Source organism: Motacilla alba, chromosome 7 (assembly GCF_015832195.1).
Source record: "Motacilla alba alba isolate MOTALB_02 chromosome 7, Motacilla_alba_V1.0_pri, whole genome shotgun sequence".
NCBI lineage: Eukaryota > Metazoa > Chordata > Aves > Passeriformes > Motacillidae > Motacilla > Motacilla alba.
The window spans coordinates 5980996-6002743 of NC_052022.1; the positions used below are offsets into that span (position 1 = coordinate 5980996).

General features: G+C 40.4%; 1 protein-coding gene across 6 annotated transcripts in view; it reads right to left on the bottom strand.

The window, feature by feature from the left end:
* The window catches only part of THSD7B (thrombospondin type 1 domain containing 7B), a 298971-nt gene that overhangs the window by 114055 nt on the left and 163168 nt on the right, over nt 1-21748 (bottom strand). For all 6 annotated transcript variants that reach the window (XM_038142161.1, XM_038142157.1, XM_038142156.1 and 3 more), the window contains 4 exons: nt 18963-19197; nt 17160-17275; nt 11448-11580; nt 10357-10460 (listed from right to left, as the gene is read on the bottom strand). In XM_038142161.1, the coding sequence (XP_037998089.1) occupies nt 10357-10460; nt 11448-11580; nt 17160-17275; nt 18963-19197 (588 nt within the window). The remainder of the gene's footprint in view (nt 1-10356; nt 10461-11447; nt 11581-17159; nt 17276-18962; nt 19198-21748) is intronic.

Consider the following 21748-nt stretch of genomic DNA (forward strand, 5'->3'; position numbering starts at 1 on the left):
CTTCAAAAAATCTTGTGCTAGAAGATTTATGGTAAGCCATATTGATGAGCTCTGCCATTTAGGATGCTAATATTCACGGTGAGTATTAGCTCTTAATTTTTGACTTTACTCAATAATTTCCATTAAGAAGTGCTTTCTAAGTAATGCAGAAAAAGGGAACATGCAAACTGAAACTTCTATCACGTTCCTCTGAAGGAAATTCCCCAGACAGGTCAAACCTCGGGAGTTTGACAATGAACAATATATGCCATAAATCAAACTCTGCATTCCTTTCAACATCTCTGTTTTCCTTTCACCAACAGTTGGGTTTGTTTGTTGATTTGTTTTTCTGTTTGTTGGTTTGGGTTTTTGTTCAGGTGGTTTTTTGTTGGTTTTTTTTTTTTTTTTTTTTTGCAGGGGGAGGTTGTTTGCTTGTTTGGGTTTGTTGTTTTTTTCTCCCAGGAGGTAAGAGGAGGAAGTCAAAACAATTGACAGAGTCCTTGAACGTTTCATTCATTTAAACAGGATCAGAATTTCAACCCAGTATCGCCTATTTCTCAAATTAAACACTTTTGGTCGTACCATACTGTAAGAATAAACAACTGGTCTTCATTCCTCCAATTAATGGCTCTGGAATGTCTCACAAGCTGTCAATGTGACTGAGACCATCATGGACAAGAAAGAGGTAATTTGGGTAAAGACTGTGAGAGTAACATCTCTAGTGTTTTCCTGACAACTAATAGTATAAAAGCTTTTTAATAAACTTGCTTCTTTTTGGTAATGCTTCAGGCTTTCCTATTTAAAACGTCTATTTGAAGATAAGTTCTCCTTAAGGCCATTTTCAAGAGAACCTGGATCTTCTCCTGCTCAGTTCAGATGAATTTTTAACAATTTCCCTACGAACTGCAGCGGCTTTGGCATGAATTGTCTTTGGAGTTGTAAACAGCACAACTGTGACATACAGGAAATTAAAATTTTATAAAAGCAAAAGTAGATCTAAATCAGTACTGAATGAGCCTGCCTCCACATGGAGAGGTGAACAAGAGGGATGTGAAAGTGTTATATAAAATAGTAAACAAAAAAGGAGACCAATCAGGACAGTAATGCCTCAAGAACAAAAGATGATTCAATTAAATTGAAAATCATCAAGAAACTAGAATAGTTTGCTCACTGCAGGGTTACCCCATTGAACTGAGGTATGCCAGACACCCACAGGGGCCAAAAACCAGCAACCAAAATGAGATCACTTAAAATATTAAGGATTAGAAACCCTGGTGTTTCAGGCTCTAAGTGAAGAAAACAGAGTTTTAGGATGAAACAGCTCCTGTATTTCTGATGAAGAGCACACAGAAGACTGTGTGAACAGGTCTGCTTAATGGCCACAAGAAATTGCTGTTCTAGTCTGTAACACCCTCTGCACAAGCCATGACGTGCCACCACCCAGGCCTACTGCTCACAGAATATAAATTTCTCAGGATTTGTGTGCAAAGTCTGAATCAACTGCTCATAACTAGAATTTTAAATCACTGGAAGCTAGTGGTAAAAACAAACGATAATTGAGAGGGTCTGTCTCCAGTTTGAGGGAGAGATTGCTCTTCATTATGTCTCTCATTATGCCTTTCATCCTCCTGAGTAAGTCTCGGCACAGTTTGGATCTCCTTGGACCTCTTTCATCTACTGTACTCTGTTTAATGACAATCCATCATTTAAAAAAGGACCCCAAAAACGACTTTCACCAACGATAGTTGCTTAGATCATACAGACTCCACACTAGATAAAAGAAATCTTGGGAGGACCAAAGAGAGCTGAACTTAATCAGAGGGATGAAAGACAAAATGAAAATCTATCTACCCTTACATTTAAAAAAGGAGTTTCCTTCAGATAAGACGATCTCAACTCTCTCCCTCTGTGCCTGTTAAATATGGTGTGAGCACTGTCAGATCCTGTGGGACTTTTATGACTGAGATGCTCCAGCAATTCCTGTAAATTGTACACATTTGTATGGTGCTGTCTGAGGTGACCGGGCCATTTCCTATTGATCTAAAACCCTTTTTCCCCCCTTCTTCCCTCCTTCCTCCTAATCAAGGCAGAAATACACAGCCTGGCAAGCTTTGATGTCCCTCTGCTTTATTTCTCATTATTTTGATCTTTTAACAATCCCTCTATTGGTACATGCCCTTAATGTACATTTTCAGGGCCCATGCCTTCTGGCTTCAAAAGACTGTTCTACTTGATTAAGGCTTTTTATTCCTTTCCCCCCAGAAAACAAATGCTCTGTGTGGCACTAAGAGGCTGATATTTGTTTTGTTTTTCAGATAGGAACAGTATATAGTTAAGTTAGAACGCCTGCTCATTCCCTTCCACAGCGTGGAATATACTGGCCTGGTTTTGAAGGAAATCAAATACATGTAATTTATCTGACGCAGTCTTCATCATCTTTATTTTACAGAAAGTCTACAGATCATTGAGTTGCCTTTGGATAAAATGCTGCACTGTAGATTGCTGTCAGGACAAATTCTCTAAGAGTCTCCTCAATTTTTATGTTGCTGGCATAAGGCTACAGTGACAGAAATGACTCAGAGTCTCTCCTGCTATTAGTTCACGTCTATAAAGTAATGTCTTGCCAATTCTCCTCCTGCCTATGAAATACTCTTAGAGCAGCTGTACCTGAGGTGGAAGCTGGGCAGACCCAGGCTGAAATATAGTTTTAAGTGTCCTCTGATGCCTGCTGACATCCCCCATTAAAAACAGGAGGGCAGTCCACCATCACTCTTCTGTGAATAACCTGTCACTGGCAAACCAGTATCAATCTTTCTTCCCCTTGTCCTATCAACTCACACCCAAAGAAAGAAAAATTGATCTAGGGGAACACATTACCTGGAAGATCAGTGGGATGTAATACAATATGAGGACAAATTTCCATGTCCCACTGCAGTGCCCAGCTGCAGATTCCAGCCATGCACATTAGCACAGACACCTCTGCTACAGCACCAGGTTTTAAGAAATTGGCCCAGGACGACTTTTATGAAAACAAGTGATTTTATTTCTCATAAATTAAACTACAGGAATATCAAAGGCAGCTGAAATGCTCAGAGAGATTGGTCCACTATACCTCACATAGCCTCGTCTGTACCCTCCCCTCCCCTCCTGCTCTCAGCCAATTCTAATGCTGCAAAACTGAAAATAATCCCAAGGAAAATTTCTCTGGAAGAGGATATCTTCCTCATTCCACTGGTGCAGGGAAGGCTAAGAATGCATACAGATATGCATGCAGGATATTAGTATGACATTTTTGTCTTTTCCTCAATTTTGCCTTGTTTCCCCCTTCGTGAAACACTGACACACACTTCTGCATGAAGCAAATCTATTATGAAATCTACAGTTAAAAACAGACCAAAGCTTATATGTCAACTGATAGAAATCCGACACAAGCAATCTGGACTCGTGTAATCCTACATCCATACTGCAGTGATCATTCTCTCCATCTCCTGTGTGCAGATATACACAGTTCACTGAGAATGAAGATTAGTTTTAAATGCAAAACCAAGGGTAAAGTTTCATTAAGCTCAAGAGATTTTAATTTGTTCAGTGCTATTCACCAGAGGTAGACTCCTAAATACTTAATTTCTTTCTGTTAATGAAATTTGGATATTTTGGAAAAAAAAAAAGGTTTCTAATCTATTCTGAATCTATTGTCAAAGGAGGAATTGGAATTACTCAAGAGAAAGTTCTGATGTTTTTATCTGACCTCAATTGTTTGTCATTGCTTATAGTAGCAGAAGGTGTTATGGAACAAAAATAAAAGGGAGGATTGCCTGTAAAATATGTTCTGTTTTATGAAACAGAAGAATAAACTTCAGGAACTTGGAGATGCAAAGGAAAATGTGAGCAAAACATAATTTTAGGATGGGTGTTTTTTCACCACAGGATAATGCCAGGTAGAAGTCTGAATTCCAGGCTTTCCTCTGCAGTACTGCTGCCCACCGTTCCACAGGGCAAGCACTGCATTTGACATTTTTTTCTTTAGTGAAAATTTCACTTTTCTGATTTCAGAGCATGCTCAAATTTATCCAACATGTATTTCTGGTCTGCCCTTCAAAGTACTCACGATTCGCAGTTACCCAGATGTGTTACAGATGTGCTGTCTAGTTCATCATCCACACTGTTAGTGACAGCACTGATGGCAGTCCAGGGTGTGTGTGCCCCGTGGGATCTGATCAGAAGCCATCTGAAACAGTCTTCTTGACTGACAGCAAATAGCTGATAACAGTGTTTGGATTGGGTTTTTTCAAAAAGTTGCACAACCACCTTGCCCTGCATTTCTCTAGGTCATACTTTTGTACTGCACATGGGAGGGTTTCATGTGAGACTTGACTCAATGTCTTCCTGAAGTTAAGGAATATTATCTATGCTGCTTTTCACTTACCTTATTGCCTGACCTCCAGCCCACTGCCTTGTCAAGGAAAGGAATCAGATTATCAAAAAACAAGAACAGTGAATTAATTCCAGTTTGGCTGTTTCTTACCCCACTTGTACTCTCCGTGTGTTTTTAAGCTAAAAATTGCATTATCAGCAAGAAGAGGAAAACAACACAAAATATCTTTTTGAATTTGCAATAAGATGAAAAGTAATCATATCTGTAAAGTATTAGTAAAGATCTGGGCAGACATGGCTGATAAACACACCAAGCCTCTTCATTCTGCAGAGGCAACCTCCTTCCTGAGCCTCAGTGCCATCCTAGACAAACTCTGCTTCACATTACTTTCAAACATATCACAAACAAGACTCAGCTCCTGTCTTTAACCTGGTAATTATTTTTCTCCTCAATTATTTGCTCCCAATGCCACCAGCTGCCAGGCAGTGTCTTCCAGACCAGGACTCTGTCTGGGACCACTCAAGTTCAACTCTGTGTCCCTGTAACCACCCTAGCCCAGAACAACCAGGAAAAACACCGACCAACAAATCAACACCCAGCATCCCTCAGAATAAGGCTCAAGGTGCCATTGTCCTACCTGCCCCCTAATACTGGAGGGAGCTGCTGATGACAGGTAAGCTGCTGTCAGCTGGACAGATTGACACAGGACTGCACCAAAAGCCCTGCTCAAAAAACATCACCAGTGAACTAAAGCAGTTGAGTCTCTGCCACGTTTACTATCATAATTGCATTCCTTGTAAACTTCAGGTTATCACATTACCTTCAGCCTGTAAATTGTCACAAGATTCTAATATGTACCTCCTGAAATTGGTAATTCTGTGCAAAAGTATTCTGCAACTCAAATCACATTGATGTGTTCATTTAGCTAATCAGCAGTTATATTAACTATCTACAAAATGGAAAATAAGAACTGTTGGGTGACTTATCTTATGAGCAAAAAAAGAAAAATGGTAACACTGATGCTTTTTTGATGGCACATCTCATTATAAAGAGGTTACCATAAAATAATTGCAGGAGAAACAACAAGAGTATATGTGGCTATTATACTGAGTTACTGGTGGATAATACATGAGATAACACAGCTAAAGGATGCCTGTTTGAAATCTTTCTCTAGATACAATCTTAACAGGCTATATCTAAACTCATCCTTTCATCTTGCTTAATATGATGCATTAACTTGGTCACCATTAGACTTGTGATCACAGTACTGCCTATGTTTTATATAAGACTTCATCGGAACTATCACAGTATTTAGACACACTCAGGAAACTTAAGATAGCAGATTGTTACCATTCTTTTCTTATGATGATAATCTCTTGGTCTGAGCCAGACTAAAACCAGTCTTCTCTGCAATGTCCCTACAGCTATCAGAAAGCTCCAGAGCAAGAGCCAGAAACCTGCAATGAAGGAGACAGGAATCTGAAATTGCTCAAATCTGGTGCTGCTTGCATCCCACGTTTTCACTGTCAATTCATACATCAACTTTTTAACTGTAACAGATTATATTTAACACTAGCCATCTTAGCAAAATCCATGTGGTGTGAATTTACAACCCAGCCAAAGCAGGAAAGGAAATACATCCTGTGTGGTGTGACAGTAGAGCAACCAGAAGAAATACACTCCAGAGATGCTTGATAGGGTTGCCCAGGATTGATCCACCCCATGATCTCCAGTGAGACAGGGAAAGAGTTCTGTTCTTCAAAGCTAAGGAATAGCTTCTTATTACTGCATTGATGAGTCTGCACTGTTGTTTTCCTGTACATAAATCAATAAACTATCTCTAAAAATATTTCCTGCTCTGTGTCACAGCATTTCTGTATTCCTGAGATGGGGAGCTACAGCTCCGAGAAGGACTTACTGTCTCATTAACAGGGGGAAATATGGTCAAGTACTCCAAATGAATCAAAGCAAAGTGGCAGGAGCAGGAGAAATAAGACATGGCATTTTCCATTGCTGCAGCTTCTCCTTACTTTTGGAAAGCAACTCGTTTTTTTCATAATCATGTTGTCAGTGTATTTCTAGGACCAGCTTTTAAAGCAGAGTCTCATTAGACCCATCTGGTCTTTAGTATCTGTCTGTTTACACCACCAATGGAGTTTGAAGGAACCTTCAAAGACATTTGCTTAAAACAGGCTTTCCATCCACAAATTAAACCTTAACAATCCCTTGTAATGAGCAATACATTTTTTTCCCAAAAATTGTGTGTGTCCCAGGTAGCTTTTCATGTCAGCACTGAAAGGAGAGGTCATTCCTAAAGGATCCTCCATCACAGACATCTGAGACCAGGGAAGTCACCAAACAGCACCTGAAGAAGCAGCGATTCTCATGAAACCATGGAATGGTCTGAAATGGAAACCATCCAGCTCATCTCATTCCAGCCCTGCCATGGGCAAGGACACCTTCCACTATCCCAGGGTTGATCCCTGAACACTTCAGAGATGGAGGCATCCACAACTTCTCTGGGCATCCTGTGCCAGGGTCTAACCACTCTCAAAGGTAAGACTTTCTTCCAACTCTACTTTTTGTCAGTTTAAAGGCATTCCCCCTTGCCCTATCACTCCATGCCTTCTCCAGCTCTCTTAAAGCCCCTTCAGGGCACTTAAAGGGCTTCAACATCTCCCTGGTGCCTTCTCTTCCCCAGGCTGAACAACCCCAGCTCTCAGCCTGCCTTCACAGCAGAGGTTCTTGAGTCTTCTGAGCATCTCTGTGATTTCCCCTCGACCTGCTCCAACAGGTCTACATCCTTCTCATGTTAAGGACCCCAGGGCTCCAAGTGGGTTTCAGAGTGAGGCAGAGGGGCAGAATCCCCTCCCTGATCTGCTGCCTACACTGCTTTGGATGCAGCCCAGGACAAGCCTGGGTGTCTGGGCTTCAAGTGCACATTGCCATCTCTGAGCTTCCCATCAACCAACACTCTCAAGTCCTTCTTCCCAGGACTGCTTCAATCCATGCTTCACCCAGCCTGTATTTCTGCTCGGGATTGCCCTCACCCCTGTGCAGGACCTTTTCTCACAGTCTTGACACCTCCTAGTAAATTAGCTCCTGGTGGAGGCAAATGACAGCTGTACAGCAACACAAGAGTTTGCAAAGCTCCTCGTTTACTGATAGTAATGTCTTATGTAACTGTCAAGCAACATCCTCACCCTGTTTCATTTGAGTGCCCTGTCTTGGGGGCTTTTTGCCAATCATGCCTCAACTAAGTTTAAATAACAACTATATTTATTAGTTCTAAAGGCTACCTTTCTCTTTCCTAAGGCACTGCTTGCTGAATAAGTTAGTCCATCGAAGCTGACATAAAAAATGAAAGGCTATTGTAATTAGTGTAATATCTTTCCAAGATAAAACCATAAAAAACTGCAGCTTCAGACAGCTGTCATCTCCTTGGCTATTCTGCTTATTATTCACAGACAAACTCTGATATCTTCTGCATATTATGCAGTACGTTTACATGCAATTTCAGTGAAAATGCTCATGGAACAGGATCTCTAAGTGTCTATCTCAGAATCTAGCTGAGAGAAAGAACAGAGCTTGAAAGTAATTTCAGACCTCATTTTCCATCAGTACAGTCATTGTCCTAAATAGGTACACACAAACACAGACTTTTTTTCTTTAGAAATAATTTATATGAATTCATAGTTCTTATATAATTGGCTAGATATGACAGTCACTGAAAACTAAAATCCTCTTTTTTATACAACAGTCAGGGTACGGAGAGAGAAAAAAAATCTAAAAAATGGATGCTCCAAGGAACAGTAAGACTGATTATCTTCAGAAGTAAATGGGTAATTGCTGTCACACGGCAAAAAAGGAACCAGCCAAATTCATATGAATACTCTTCGGAGAAGAAGCACTTGCTGGCTAAAGATGCTGTACTTTATGTAATGCAATTACTGTGTGGAGTGGTGGTGATACCTCGAATGCAAGCTCGTTCACAGGATGCCTGAATATTGCAGGAAGGCACCTGGGTTTCTTCCAATGATGGCCCAGATTCCCCTGAAAACATCCACAGACTCACAGTATCATACAAGGAAATTCAGGACAGAAGGGACCTCTGAGGATTCAATGCCTGCTCTAAGCAGGGTCTACCTCCAAGTTAGGAAAAGCTGCTCAAGACCTCTTTTTGTTGAGTGGTCAGTATCTATAAGCTATCTATAGTCTCTCTGTGCAACCTGAGAGTTTCTCTCACTCCAGCCTATGACTTGTCTTCTGTTCATTCACCTCTGGGAAATGTGGCTCCATCTCATCTGTGAACTCCACACTAGACACTCTTCTAGGCTGAAAAAACCCCAATCTCCAGCCTCACCTCACATGGTAATCCAAAAATATGTCCAAAACCCCCTTCCAGTGAAGAATGACAGGATCAGAAGTCCTCCAGTGTTGAGGTGTACAAGCTGAAGAGCCCCTGCAAGGCATGTAAGCAAACACCTGCTCTGTCTAAAGGGCTGCTCCCTGACAACACAGAGCACCTCTGCACACTCCTGAGGAGTTCAAGTACCAGCAAGGAGAGGTATTAACAAAACATTTATGGAAGTTTCCCTTACTAAACACTTCTACAGATAAAATACAGAACTGAAGAAAACCCAGCAGCTTCTTTTCCAGACACAGTATGGTCAACATTAGCAGCTGGGTTTCAGCTGCCTTCTCTGTGGAGATCACTCCTCCTACTCATACAAAATATCTTTAAAAACCTTCTTCCATGGGTTTCATCTGAGATCTCCTTTTCCTGAGACCCCACTCATCTTTAATAATACCCAGCAGAGTGGTTCTATCACGACATGTAATTATGAAAACCAAAGCTGTTACAAAAGCCACAGTAATTACAAAAAAAGTGAACGTGGCACTGAAACTATTTTTGCTTAAACTCACCCAGGTAGGTTTTTCACAATTACCCTGGAACAGCACATAGCCTAGGTAATTACTGGAGGGCTCTCCACACAGTGAAAGTAAGTGTGATACTCTTCTGTTATACTTCTAATTCTGTCAGAGTAAGATTAACACAAAGTTCATGCACCTACTGGAACATGAAGATTACCATCCCTTCACACAGACTGAACAATACAATTTACAGATTTGAAAACCTTGTGGAAAGGTTTGTGGTCAAAACCTAGTTAAAGATATTTACTTCTTTGAGTTTTAGTTTAAAACACATTTCTTCTTTCAGATGCATCCCACATACTGTCAGGGCTTTTCTTCCTTTTCCTTTGTTTCCAAATTATATAAGAAATTCATTTCATCTTTAAAGAATAGCTTCTACCTTTGTGAAGGAGTAAATTATTATGTCAAGTTTCCTCAGTTAGCATACCTGTATAGCAATTTTTTTTTCAATAAAAATAATCTTTTGTTAAAGGTTTCATTGTATTTCCCAGGAGACTGATAACAGCCACATCTCCAGCCATCTGCAGGCACCACTACAGACTGATGCATACCCTGAACATTCTTCTAAGACTTCTGTTCAGACAATGGGACCACTAATTTTCAAGTGCTTAATTATGCCAAGGGCAGGAGCCCAAAGTCTTTACCCATGCTTTACTTCTTCAACAGTCTTAATGAAAATCAGGCCTCAGGCAAATCATTAGTAAAATTCAAAATCATGAGGAAATTATCCTTTCCATTTTTAGCACAAAGAATGGATTACTTCATAAAGTAATTCATTTAAAGTTCACACACTTCAGCTTTAGGCAGAAAAGCAGGTTAAGATATTTGATCATCAAGCATAGATCTCCTCCTACACTCCAAGCTATTGTGTTAGTGGTACTTTAATGCCCAGAACAGCAGAACAACTGTATAATGGAAGCAGTTCCCAACATTTTATTTCACAAAGTATTTCAGTTAGTTTCCAAATTACCAGAAGAAGAGCAAGAGAAGAGAGAAGAGCAGAAGAGCAAAGACTTAAATGCCATGTGCAACACCTTAAACCCTGGGGGCTGGCTGGAGACTCTTACCCCTGGACTGCAGGCCGTGCCCACACGCCTCGCTCTGCCCCGGCAGGCCCTGGCGCACCGAGGCTGGCACCAGCACACAGGGGCTCCAGCGGTGGCTCTTCCACCTGCAGCAGAACAGCCAACAATGAAGTGCTTGAAACTGGAAAACAGGGAACAAATCTGAGCACAAACTCCAGTCACCAATCCTTTGGAGTCACAAAGCTGTAATTACTCCCGACACAAGCACAGGGAACTGGAATTCAGATGCCAGGTCACCTTCTAGGAAGCCACATCCTTGTCCAACAACATTTCCCTTTCTCATCTTGCAGGGCATGTTTCAAAGTTGGGTAAGATACACAGGAAATAGCTCCAGTGGGCTTCGTCACCAGGCTCTCCTCCTGCTCTCATTCAGCTGATGTTGTTCCCACTCTGCTTTCCATGCTCACAGGTGGGCCAGCCATGGGAAGCAGCTTTCCCCGGCACCAGGCAGAGCAGAGCATTGTGTCCCCTGCCTGGCACTGCCTTCAGCTCCACACTCTGCTCCAGGACCATCTTCCATGGGATGAGCAAGCTGGAGATCCATATGCAAAGATATAATGCTTTTCTATTTACTAATATTGCACAACAGATGGGCCACAGAATCTTAATGAAGAGCAGTGAGTAACTGCTCTATTGTATTATTTGTCTAATCAGAACTTTTTAAGTGTGTACTATTCACTGGAGTAAGAATACCAGGGGAAAAGACAAGAGCTTCTGCAATAACCATGCAATTATGATTCAGGCACTCTAGGGCTTGTGGTCCCAAAATAGCTTACATTGATTTTTAGATACAATGATGGGGGAGTTCCCAGTAACAGCTTTCTTACACACATCAGACCCTGAGGTTACTATTTCTAGGAGCTGTGTCTGTTGGTGCTTGTTCTGATGATGCCAGATCTATTGAAATCTCCAGTTTGAACTCTACTTTTACACATTTTGCAAGGCACACTATTTGTTTCAAACTCTGCATTTTCAAAATTATGCTATTTTCTGGTGAAAATTGTGCAGGACAAGAGTCATTTCTGGCGAAGGGGACACCCACTAGAGACTGATGCCAAGCTAACAGTTTTTACCTATACACTGGACAGATGGGAACATCTTCACATTCTCTTTCCTCATACAAGGTGTCTGGACATGCCTGTCCCCCACTGGCAGAATCCTGAAGGATAATCCTGTACCGGGACTGCTTAACAGCAGTGGCATTGCCTGTAAAGCAAAAAAAAAAAATTGTCTTTCAGACATAGTTGTCATCCCAAGTTAATGATTTAGCTGCCTTGTTTAGAAACATGCTCTGCGTTTCATTTATATTTGAAACTATGAGTATTCTAACATTTCTTCCTTTAAAATCACCAGTAGTTCAGCAGGACAGCAGCTGGAAGGATGATAAATCAACTGCCTAAGAAATGCATCAAAAAACATCTGTTTAACAGAACACCAAATCAAGTAAGACAATAAATAAATGAGAAAATAAACACCTTAACTGGAAAAAGAATAAAAGCCAAAGAAATAAACTGTCATAAAGGAAGGTTTTGTTTCTGAAAACACATTCAGGTGGTCTCAGGCTGCTACCAGTAACCCATCTTTATGGCTCTAGAAATCAGAGACGATAACTTCCTGATAGGAAAACCATTGCAACCAACAGAGGTTAACTCCCTACTTAACCTGAGTTGATGCAAGACCAATCCATCTAGAAACACAGTTCACAAAATCCATGCACAGAATGCAGCAGGAAAGACAAGAACAAGATTTATCTATTTGTCTCTACAGCTAAAGCAAACACAATCCTTGGCTGTGTAAGTGGTAAGAGCAAACTGAGAGCTGGCTTAACCACTGCATATGGCATTCTCTGGGTACTGTACTCCCACTTCAAAAACAGGTGCTAGAAAAGTAAAAAGGGATTTCAGGAGAACTCCTTAATGGATGTTACAGACCATGTAAAAAGCTTTAAACAGTGGATTTCATCAAATATGTCTCAAAGAGGAAAGCCATTATGCCCACTATGAGTATTATTTTTCCAGCTCAGAATAAGAGCAAAGCTGAAGCAGCAAAATTACAATGCAGTAGAATGGAAGGAAAACTTAGACTCCACATCACAAACACAAAGCACAAGCACAGATCCAAGAAAAACGTTGACTTTAAAAATACCAAGTCATACAAGGCTCCACTAGCACAAGTGCCACCACTATGAGATCACTGCAAAGGGACATTGGACTGGCAGGAGGCTGCTCAGCACAGCTGCTGCCCTGGTGCAGGAAAAGCACATCCAGAGAGATCTCTCTCCTGCTTTCACAGCCACTACCTGAGGCAGCTCTAGAGCTTCCTACAGTCTCCTTTCACAGCCTGATTTGCTGCCTGTAAAGCCTCACAAAGAGCCTTTTCTTAAAATCTAGCCCACACCATCACTCCTGGAAATTAAACTGTTTTATCTTCTGCCCACCACATGAAGAAAAGAGTTTATCACTGTCACCTAATGCATAACCTTTACAAAACTGCAAGGGCTTGCACCCATTCTAAGTCCTCCCCTCTCTAAACTAAGCAAACCCAGTCTTTGTAGGTCCAATTCAATTCCTTCTCATTGCTCACTTTCACACGGTTCCCAAGGACCTGCAGCCTCCCCAGGGCACAGCACAGTGACCCCTCGGGGGTCTCACATACAACATGCCCAGGAATTTGACCAGCCTGGTGTGAGTTTCAGCATTTCTAACTGCTGACTTCCATTCCTTTTGTAGTCCATTGCATCTCCAGAGGCCACAAAGAGGCCACAGAGCGCCCGAGACCACAAAGACTATTTAGGGAGCAGAGCACTTGACACACAGAAGAGACCAGGAAAGCTAGGAATCTTCAGCTTGGAGAGAAGGCTCACAGGATCTTATCAGTGTGTATCAATACACTACAACAGGCAGTAAAGGAGACACAGACTGTTTTCACTGTGATATCCACTGTGAGATTTTTCAAGCAGCTGAGTACCTATTTAAGAGTGATTTAATTTAAGCCACAGTTCCTCAGCTTCCTAATAAAAGTTTAATGTGTCAAAAATCTACCACTTCCCTTAATTAGAACAGCTAGTCTGTCAAAAAAAGAGGAGATTAAATTTATTGGGCACAATTTGTTCTCAATAAATCCTTACTGGCCAGTTTATTACAATCTGATTCTTGAAATGTTTATGTCTTGAGTAATAACTTGTTCTTGTGGCTTTCTACATAATGAAGCCAGGGTGAGTAATCTACAATTTTCTTGACCTTTCTTTTTGAAGGAGCAGAGGTGAGAGGGAGAGTTTTGATTTGGTCTGCCTTGGTATTACTGAGTTTTAGTTTTTTAAGACTTAATTTCTCATCCATGAGAGAGTCACTTGATGCCTTGGGCATTACTTTACTACTTCCTTTATAGTCACACAACCTCACTGACATGGGAACAGCTACTCATTGGAAACACTCCCTTTCTCCTGGCTGCAGACAGGAAACAACGGCAACAACTGCACACTCCCCATGTTGTACTTCCCCCATTTCTCAGAATGTACATTTCATTCAGTTCTCCCTAATTTTTAAGGCATTTATGCAATTTTCACTGTCTAATATCCTCTAGCTTAGTTTGCATTCTTGAATCTCATCTTTGTGAAACAATACAAGAATCCAAAAGGAAACAAGATTCTGAACAACTCTGATAGTAACATAAAAAGAGCTTCTGTAGATGTGTGTGGTGCTCCTCTTCATGGTTTGAACCTTGAACTTGTGAATCCCATACAGACCTACACATGCCTTGCTCGCCAGTGCTACTGGCTTGCTATTAGCACAGTTTCAGAACAGGAATTACAGTCCAGTAGGGCTTCAGCCCCTTGGAGAGGCTTTCTTGGAGCTGCCAGGTCTTCTGTACTCCTGTCTGCATAGAACAACTTCAAAGAGGTGTAGATACCAATTCCTGCAGTTTGTTGAAGTCTGTATTTTTTTTTCTAATGTCTTGTTGATATTGCCATCCTTCCTCTCCAAGAATCATGAACTCTATCACTTGTGATGATTTTCATTCAAATTATCTACCACCATTTGAATCTTACCCATTTCCTTCCTATTAATCAGTACCAAATCTAAATGAGCTTCCCACAGTCATTTTCTCCACCTCAAGAAACTAAATTATCCTCAACATTTATTGCACCTTACTCAAACCCCATTTTCAAAATTGAATTTCCTCACTGGCTTTTCTATAGCATTCCTTACAAATGTTAATGAGTATAATTTTTATATTTCAGTTAAAATTGCTATAGCCTGATTTTTCCAGAGTACTAGCACTGTGGAGGACTGTCCTTTTAAAGCCAAACTGATTTCCAGCACGACTATGACTGTTTGCCCTCCTGAAAAAAAGTCAAGCCTTAGGATCTCAGGACCATCTTAACTTCTCTGTCCTTGACTTTGCAACTCAGATAATGTTGTTTGAGAATTTCAACGGTTCCTTACCTCTGCTTCCACTCCCTGCTCCTGTGCCACCAGCCTCCATTCTCCTCCTTCACAGAGCCACACAACTCCTACCAACCCACTCTTACTCCTCCCTGGATCCTGCAACCTTCCTTCCTCTGTCTTTCAAGCCCAGAGCTCACAGTGCTGCACCACCATTCTCAGATGAGGGACAAAATCCCTTCTCACTCCTGGAACACGTGCTGTATCAGGTCCAGCTCCCACGGAAAACATCCAGCTTCCCACTCAGATGCTGAGCAGATGGAAAGCCAGAGTCTGGTCAACACAAGACTCTGCTCACACAAAAACAAGGACAAATTTTCTGAGATTTTCTGGGATTTTAGACACCAAAATCAGTGCCATCTCCAATATCTTTGTAGAGATAAGAGCTCTTAAGTCTTCCACTTTGACCAGTTCTGGTTTTGTGTTCATGAGGATTGAAAGTGGCAGATCATGGACTGTCTGACACAAGGTAGAGGTTGTTGGAATTTCTTTTTGTGGCACACCATGCAGTTTATCTACTTTTACCCCATCTCATTTCAAATCTGATTTAAGGCATGGGGAAAATAGGACAGCTACTATCTAACATTTCATGTAATCTTGTTTAGAGAATTAAGTAACTGAAATTTCTAACTTTCCTCCTGGACAGCCAATGCCCAGAAGAGAAGAGGTACTTACAGGTACCATCTATTTTCAGAAGGAAGATGAAAAATGTTATTTATTGTCAGCTGTTTGCTTCTTTTAATCTCCCTGTTCTAAATCTATGCTGGCAGACCAGGGAGTACCTCATCCATGCACAAAGAAGTTACCTCTTCAGGCCACCTTCACCCCCAGGAAAGCAGGTGACAGAGGAAAATCCACCTGCTGCTCGTTCAGACCATTTCATATCCTGAAACCACCCTACTGCTTCTTTGATTTTCAATCCATCCTCACCAATAACTTGCAACAAACTCCCTGCTCCTGCCTCCCAACATGTGCTGGGACTCAGTGGCACTTCCTTTGTGAATTATGTTGTCCACCCATCTGTTATTGCCCTAAGTTCAGGGCTGCCTGCACTTCTGAGACAGGAGATAATCTTCTGCCAGAAGACAGACGGTTGTCTGATGACATTTAAATGTAGGGAAAATGTCAGCTTTTTTATTGTGAGATGGTAAACTTGGATGTATTTCCTCAGATAAACTACAAACAGCTCAACTGGTAAAGTTCTGTGTAAAGCTGATTTAGTGATTCCATGTTTGTCTAAGTTCTGATCTTACGCTGGTACACAATTAATTTTAAATCTGCCAGGCAATACCTGTTCCTGCTTGATCTGATTAGTAATTCACCATCTGTATATTGCTTTCATTAAATACAACTTTTCTATAAAAAAAACCACAACACCTCTAACAACTCACGCATGTATAGTGGCTTTGAAATTTCATTATCATGCTGAGGTTTTAATTGTGCAATGCAAATTAAAAAAAAAAAATCTTGCAATGCAGCCGTATCAATAACAGATTTAGCAAAAACAAACTCCCTCATCTAAGAAGTTTTAATTTAGAATTATATTAAAATGATAACACTGCCAAGGAGGTTAAATAATTAATTTCTTCTCATTTTAATTGTAGACTATTATTTAATAAACAAAGTAATTTACCAGGTAATTTATTCTACTCCTTCATAGGCAGCTCATTTAAAGTCTAAAAATAAATCGCTAATTAAAACAGGATTCACTGTTTTAGAAAGCAACTCATTTTCCTGTAAAATATAACAAGGACTATGCTAAAGCATCCACTGATAATCTTTGAAGGGCAAGGAAACTACCAACAATAATGAAGTATTCTGATAACTGAGCAGACTTTCATCTGAACAATTAATGAAATACAAATTCATCAGAAAACCCAACACTAGATGATTATAAAGGAACTTTGTTGTACACTCGTTGTGCCTCAAAGTTAACCAACAAGATCAAAGATGTTTGGCCCTTGAAAAACCACAAAGCACAGGAGGTACTTGCACACCCCTGTAGGTACAGCCAGGTTGGCCAAGAAAATGACATTTCATATGTAACAGCAATATGCAATTCCATGTGCAGCCATACAGCACAGGGGCCTTGGAACTGTGACTCTGAAGGCACAAATCCAGAAGGAATTTTTTCCAGGCAAAGAGAATTCACATCTCCAAAGCTGCTCACAAGGATCCCACCTGCCCAAGGACCTCAGCTCAAAAATCAAGGTCCAAAGTCCAAAATTCACACAGATGAATGCCCTAAAAATTACTAGACTGGTGTGAACTTCATCTGCCACATGTTTCTCGGCCAATGCTCTAATTTTTGCCCCAAATTTTGACTTCTTTAAGGCTTACCAGGCTGACAGGCTGTGGGGCAGGGTGTCCACTCACTGAACAGTGTAACAACACAGTCCTTCCTGCAGGGGAGGAGGCACGGCCGCACCGCCTCGGGCCGGATGGACTCCGGACACCTGTGGATAAAACACAATAAAAACTTAAAACTATGGAAAAGATTCCATTCCTGACACTTTCACAGGGCTGTGAGCACACTGCCATATCAAATACACCAATGCTGAGCAGAGCAAGCCTTATTTTCTTTTTCCACTCACGCAATTCAGCTGAGTTTATTACATTTCAAGGATTAAAAAAAATAATAATTGTTTTAAAAAATTGAGAGCTTGGCTTGATGACTACAGGCTAAATGTAGCTCTGCCTGTGACATCAAAACCACAAAGCTCATGGGAGTAAAACAGATATATTTATTACTAAAGAAAGTGAGTAGTTATGTTTATAAAGTAGTCCTGTTTTAGCACAACATGCAACAGCCTTCAAACCACCTGTCTGTAAGGGCTGATGACATATTCCTCAACTTTCAACCTCCAAGGAACACAAAAATAGTTTCAAGTGCAATACAGTACAAAGAGCTCTGTGATTTTCCTCATTCATTTTTAACTCCTACATGGCAAACATGTCATACACATTCTAATAAAAGTTTCAGACACAGTTAATATATGAGGACCTGAAGAGCAGAAAAGGAACAATTTTATGGGATCTGTCAGATCCTGCAGATCAAGCGGGTGAACAGGAAGGAATTACTCTTTTTCTTACTCCTTATTAATTTCTATTAAAAAGATCACTCAACAATACTTGATAATGCATGCAACCCAAAATGATCCCATTGCAAAGAGGAATGTGCCACTAATCAATACAAGAAAAAAAAACGTTAAAACCATGATTCAGCTATTTAAGTGTTTACTTACCCCCTTCAGTTCCATTTCCTCTTACATCACCTCAAGAGTGGAGGGGGCAAACAACTATTTTAGGCATTATATAACTCTATAAACAATACGTTTAATTAGGTAAAGTTCAAGCTTATCAATGCATTGGAGACATACACGAATATCAGATTTCTTTCCTTTTATTTAATTAACCTCATTAACCTCAAGAATGTTAATTAACTTTACTGAAATCAGCACAGTCTGCTTACACAAACAGCATTGTTTTGAGAGTTACAACAGGAAAGGAAACTGGGTTCTAAGTCTCTAGAGTCACTAATAGTGCAAAAATAATTAGCAACGTCTTGATTTTTAGATATTAAGGAAAACATCTGTGCTACTTATTTTCCTCATTTAGTAAAGCAAAGCAGAATTTGGGATATTTCTACTGCAGAATACGTAATTTTGCTGTGTTGCTATCACATTATAGAAGTTATATAAACCGAGTGAACAATATAGATCACACATATGGTACTGCCTTATTGGAGTGTAAATATAATGCAAAATCTATTTACTTTTTCTATTTGATTAGAGCACTGCTAATAAGGTGTTGCTGAACATTATATTCAAATGTATTTCATATTTTCCTCACACCTGTCCTTCAGGGAAAATATTTGTAGAAAACTGTAAATTAGAGTAGCAGAGGAGCTACAGCAAAAAAACTCCACCACTGAAAGCATGCTTTTTGCCTGGATTTACATGGAAAGTTAAAACGGGCTGGATAATTGGCTTCTTTACCTGTTACAACAGTGATGGAATAGTACCTGGAGAGTTAGTCCTGAAATGAAGTTATTTCAACGCTGTAGAGTCCACACCCTTGCTGAAAAAACCTTTATACATTGTGTATATTATAAAAAAACACCAGCAAGCTTTCTTTAAATACCTTTTGGGAGTCACCTGGCCAGAGGTGCTCTTCCTGCAGAAGACTTTCCTTGTCTGAATGCCCACCCCACAGGCGGCCTCCCCGCTCCAGCTGGAGGTGGCGTTGAGCGCAGTGCCCAGCACGTCCTCGGAGCAGGAGCTCCAGGGGGACGCTTCCCAGAAGAAATGCACACACAGGTGCTCGTTGCAGGCACGCTGCTCCTGCAGGGCTCGCTCAGGGGGACAGGCTTTTCCACCTGGAAAGGGTCAAGAGAACACCACATCCTCATCTCAGGGTGTGTGGCAAAAGGAAGATGTGGGAAATTTTTTTAAAAGTCAGGTTGGCACAATACCTTCTTTCCCCCCCTGTAAAAAAATTAAATAAATAAAGCTTAAATCAAGCTGTTGACCTTTATGGCTTCAATAAGAACCTTCTAAAATATTGTTTCCTCATTAAACTAGCCTTGCATAAAATTGTATTCCAATGCATAATGGAAACAAAAACAGGCAAAGTATATTTCTGAGTTACTTTATCAATAACTCCTACACACAGCCAAGTTAATTCCATTTAAATGCCAGTATCACTCAGCAAACATGCAATCAGGTTTAAAGACAAATTAAGCATTATTTTTATGTTCATTCTCCTTGCTAATCTCCCAAGAAGGAACATCTCTCTCTCATATTTGGACTCTATTCACGTGTTGCCTTAAGGATTTGAGCAGTAGAGGAACCTGAACTGTAATGACAGCAGGAGACATCAAATGAAATCCACATCTGCCAGTCAAGGAAGGGGAAAACTTGAAAAACACATTTTGAGCATGAAGCTTTCACTTCTTTGAAGCACCATCCTTCAAACTCATGTCCAAAGATTTTGCTAAACTGCTGCACTTTGTCAGCAATTGGGTGACAAAGCCCCAAAGCACACGAGTTTGGGAGCCTCCCCAGATGCTGTAACACTCCAGCCAGCAGCCTGAATTTATCCATAAAGCAGACGATCCCAACTCAAAAGCTATGGAGTAATGCAGTGAAATTTAACAGTAAGCATTGTCATTTTAGGAAGAAAGAAGCAAAAATTACCAAAATCAAAACCATTCTCCTCCAGGAGGAAGGACCCAGACAACTTGGGACACAGCCAAAGTACTGGAGGTTTTGAAAGAGCTGAAGTGCTGGGGACAGATACCAGAAGGTTCAGAGCAATTTACACCCGACTAAAATTAACAGGAGATGAAGGGATGCCAAAAGGATGCCTATTGCCTTGCAGGACTGACCCTCCTGAAAAAAGGTAAGGCCCTAAATGGCCACAGTGAATAGCAGTGAGAAAAGAAAGAGAGAAACTACCTAACCCACTGGATAATCACGTCACATTACCATTCATCTTTTCATGAAAATGGACTGTTCCACACAGTATTCAGTCTCAGAAATGTTTAGTATGAGGAAAGAGTAGAAAATGTCCCAGGTAGCTTGTTTCCTGAAGAATCTGACTTGGCAGGAAAAATGCAAAACAGTTCTTTTTCTTGTGTGTTTGAGACACATCTTAAAAATAAAAAAATTGTAACAAGCAAATGGCAAAACACCTGATCCATTTGTAAGAAAAAAAAAAACAAAACTAAAGAACATTTCCAACTCAAATTTTGAACTTTCCAGGGAAAAATTAGGGTGGCTTTTTTTGCAATATTATGTTACAATATGTTAATGAAGCTCTCCTAAACAAGACAGATTTAACATAGTAAGAAATGGCTCATCTAAACTTGCCTGCAACACAGCAAGCAGGAGATGCTGTTTTTATAAAGAGGACAAGGGCCTGGCCACTTCTGCATCTAATTGATAACTTTTGTACAAAGAAAGCTGGAAAACATACCCCTGCCTGGTCATTCCAGTAGCCATTTAAAGATTATTTATGATGTTCAGCAGTTCCTATAATTCATTTTACACCTGCTGGGAGCGGCTGCTCCATGATCTCCTCTTACAACAAGTTGCAGACATTTGCTGCGTAAAGAATTATCTTTTAAAACCTGATTGAAATCAAGTCCCCCAGGTTTCATCAACAGCTTCCTGATTATCATAATCTGGGAGCAGATAAAGAGCTTGGAGAAAATGACCCAAAATTTCCTTAAGTCCTTCAACAGTAGAGCCACAGCTGACACTTCCTCTGATGACAGAGGCCAAACAAAATGGCCCTTGCAAAGGTATCAGAGCTCTGTAGAAGTCAGGTGTGAGCTGGGTATGAAAAAGGTAGAGAAAGCAGGTAATTCAAAATTGCCTTACTATTGCAGTGATAATGGTATTAACTTCACTACCACTCTCCTAAATTTCAATCATTATCTGAAGACAGATGTGTGACTCTGCGCAGCAAATCGTAACACCATTGCTAAAGACACAAAGAAAAAGTCAGGGAGTTTGGTTTTAATAGTTAATTATCCCTTCCTGAGAAACTTCAAGTATTCAGTTCAGACAAATTTCAAGTATTCAGAGTACACCATTTTTTGGCTAGTGCCTTTCAGGCTGAGATGACTGTGCTTCTGTACTTCCAGAATTCACCCCTTCACCATTTCACTCTTGTAATTCCATGTTTTACCTGTTATTTGGATTCATCCATTGAAAACATGAGATCAACTGTATTTTCATTTTAATTATTCTCTATCTCATAGACTTTTTTAGTAGTAGTTTTTATCATTCAATCAACAATTATTTTCATCCTGAAGAGTCCCACTTTCCTTCACAAGTGCTTATGAGGATGTTTATGTGAATACAGACCTTTCACATGAGTAAGGGTTTGCAAGATCAAGTCCTTACATTAGCCCAGAAACA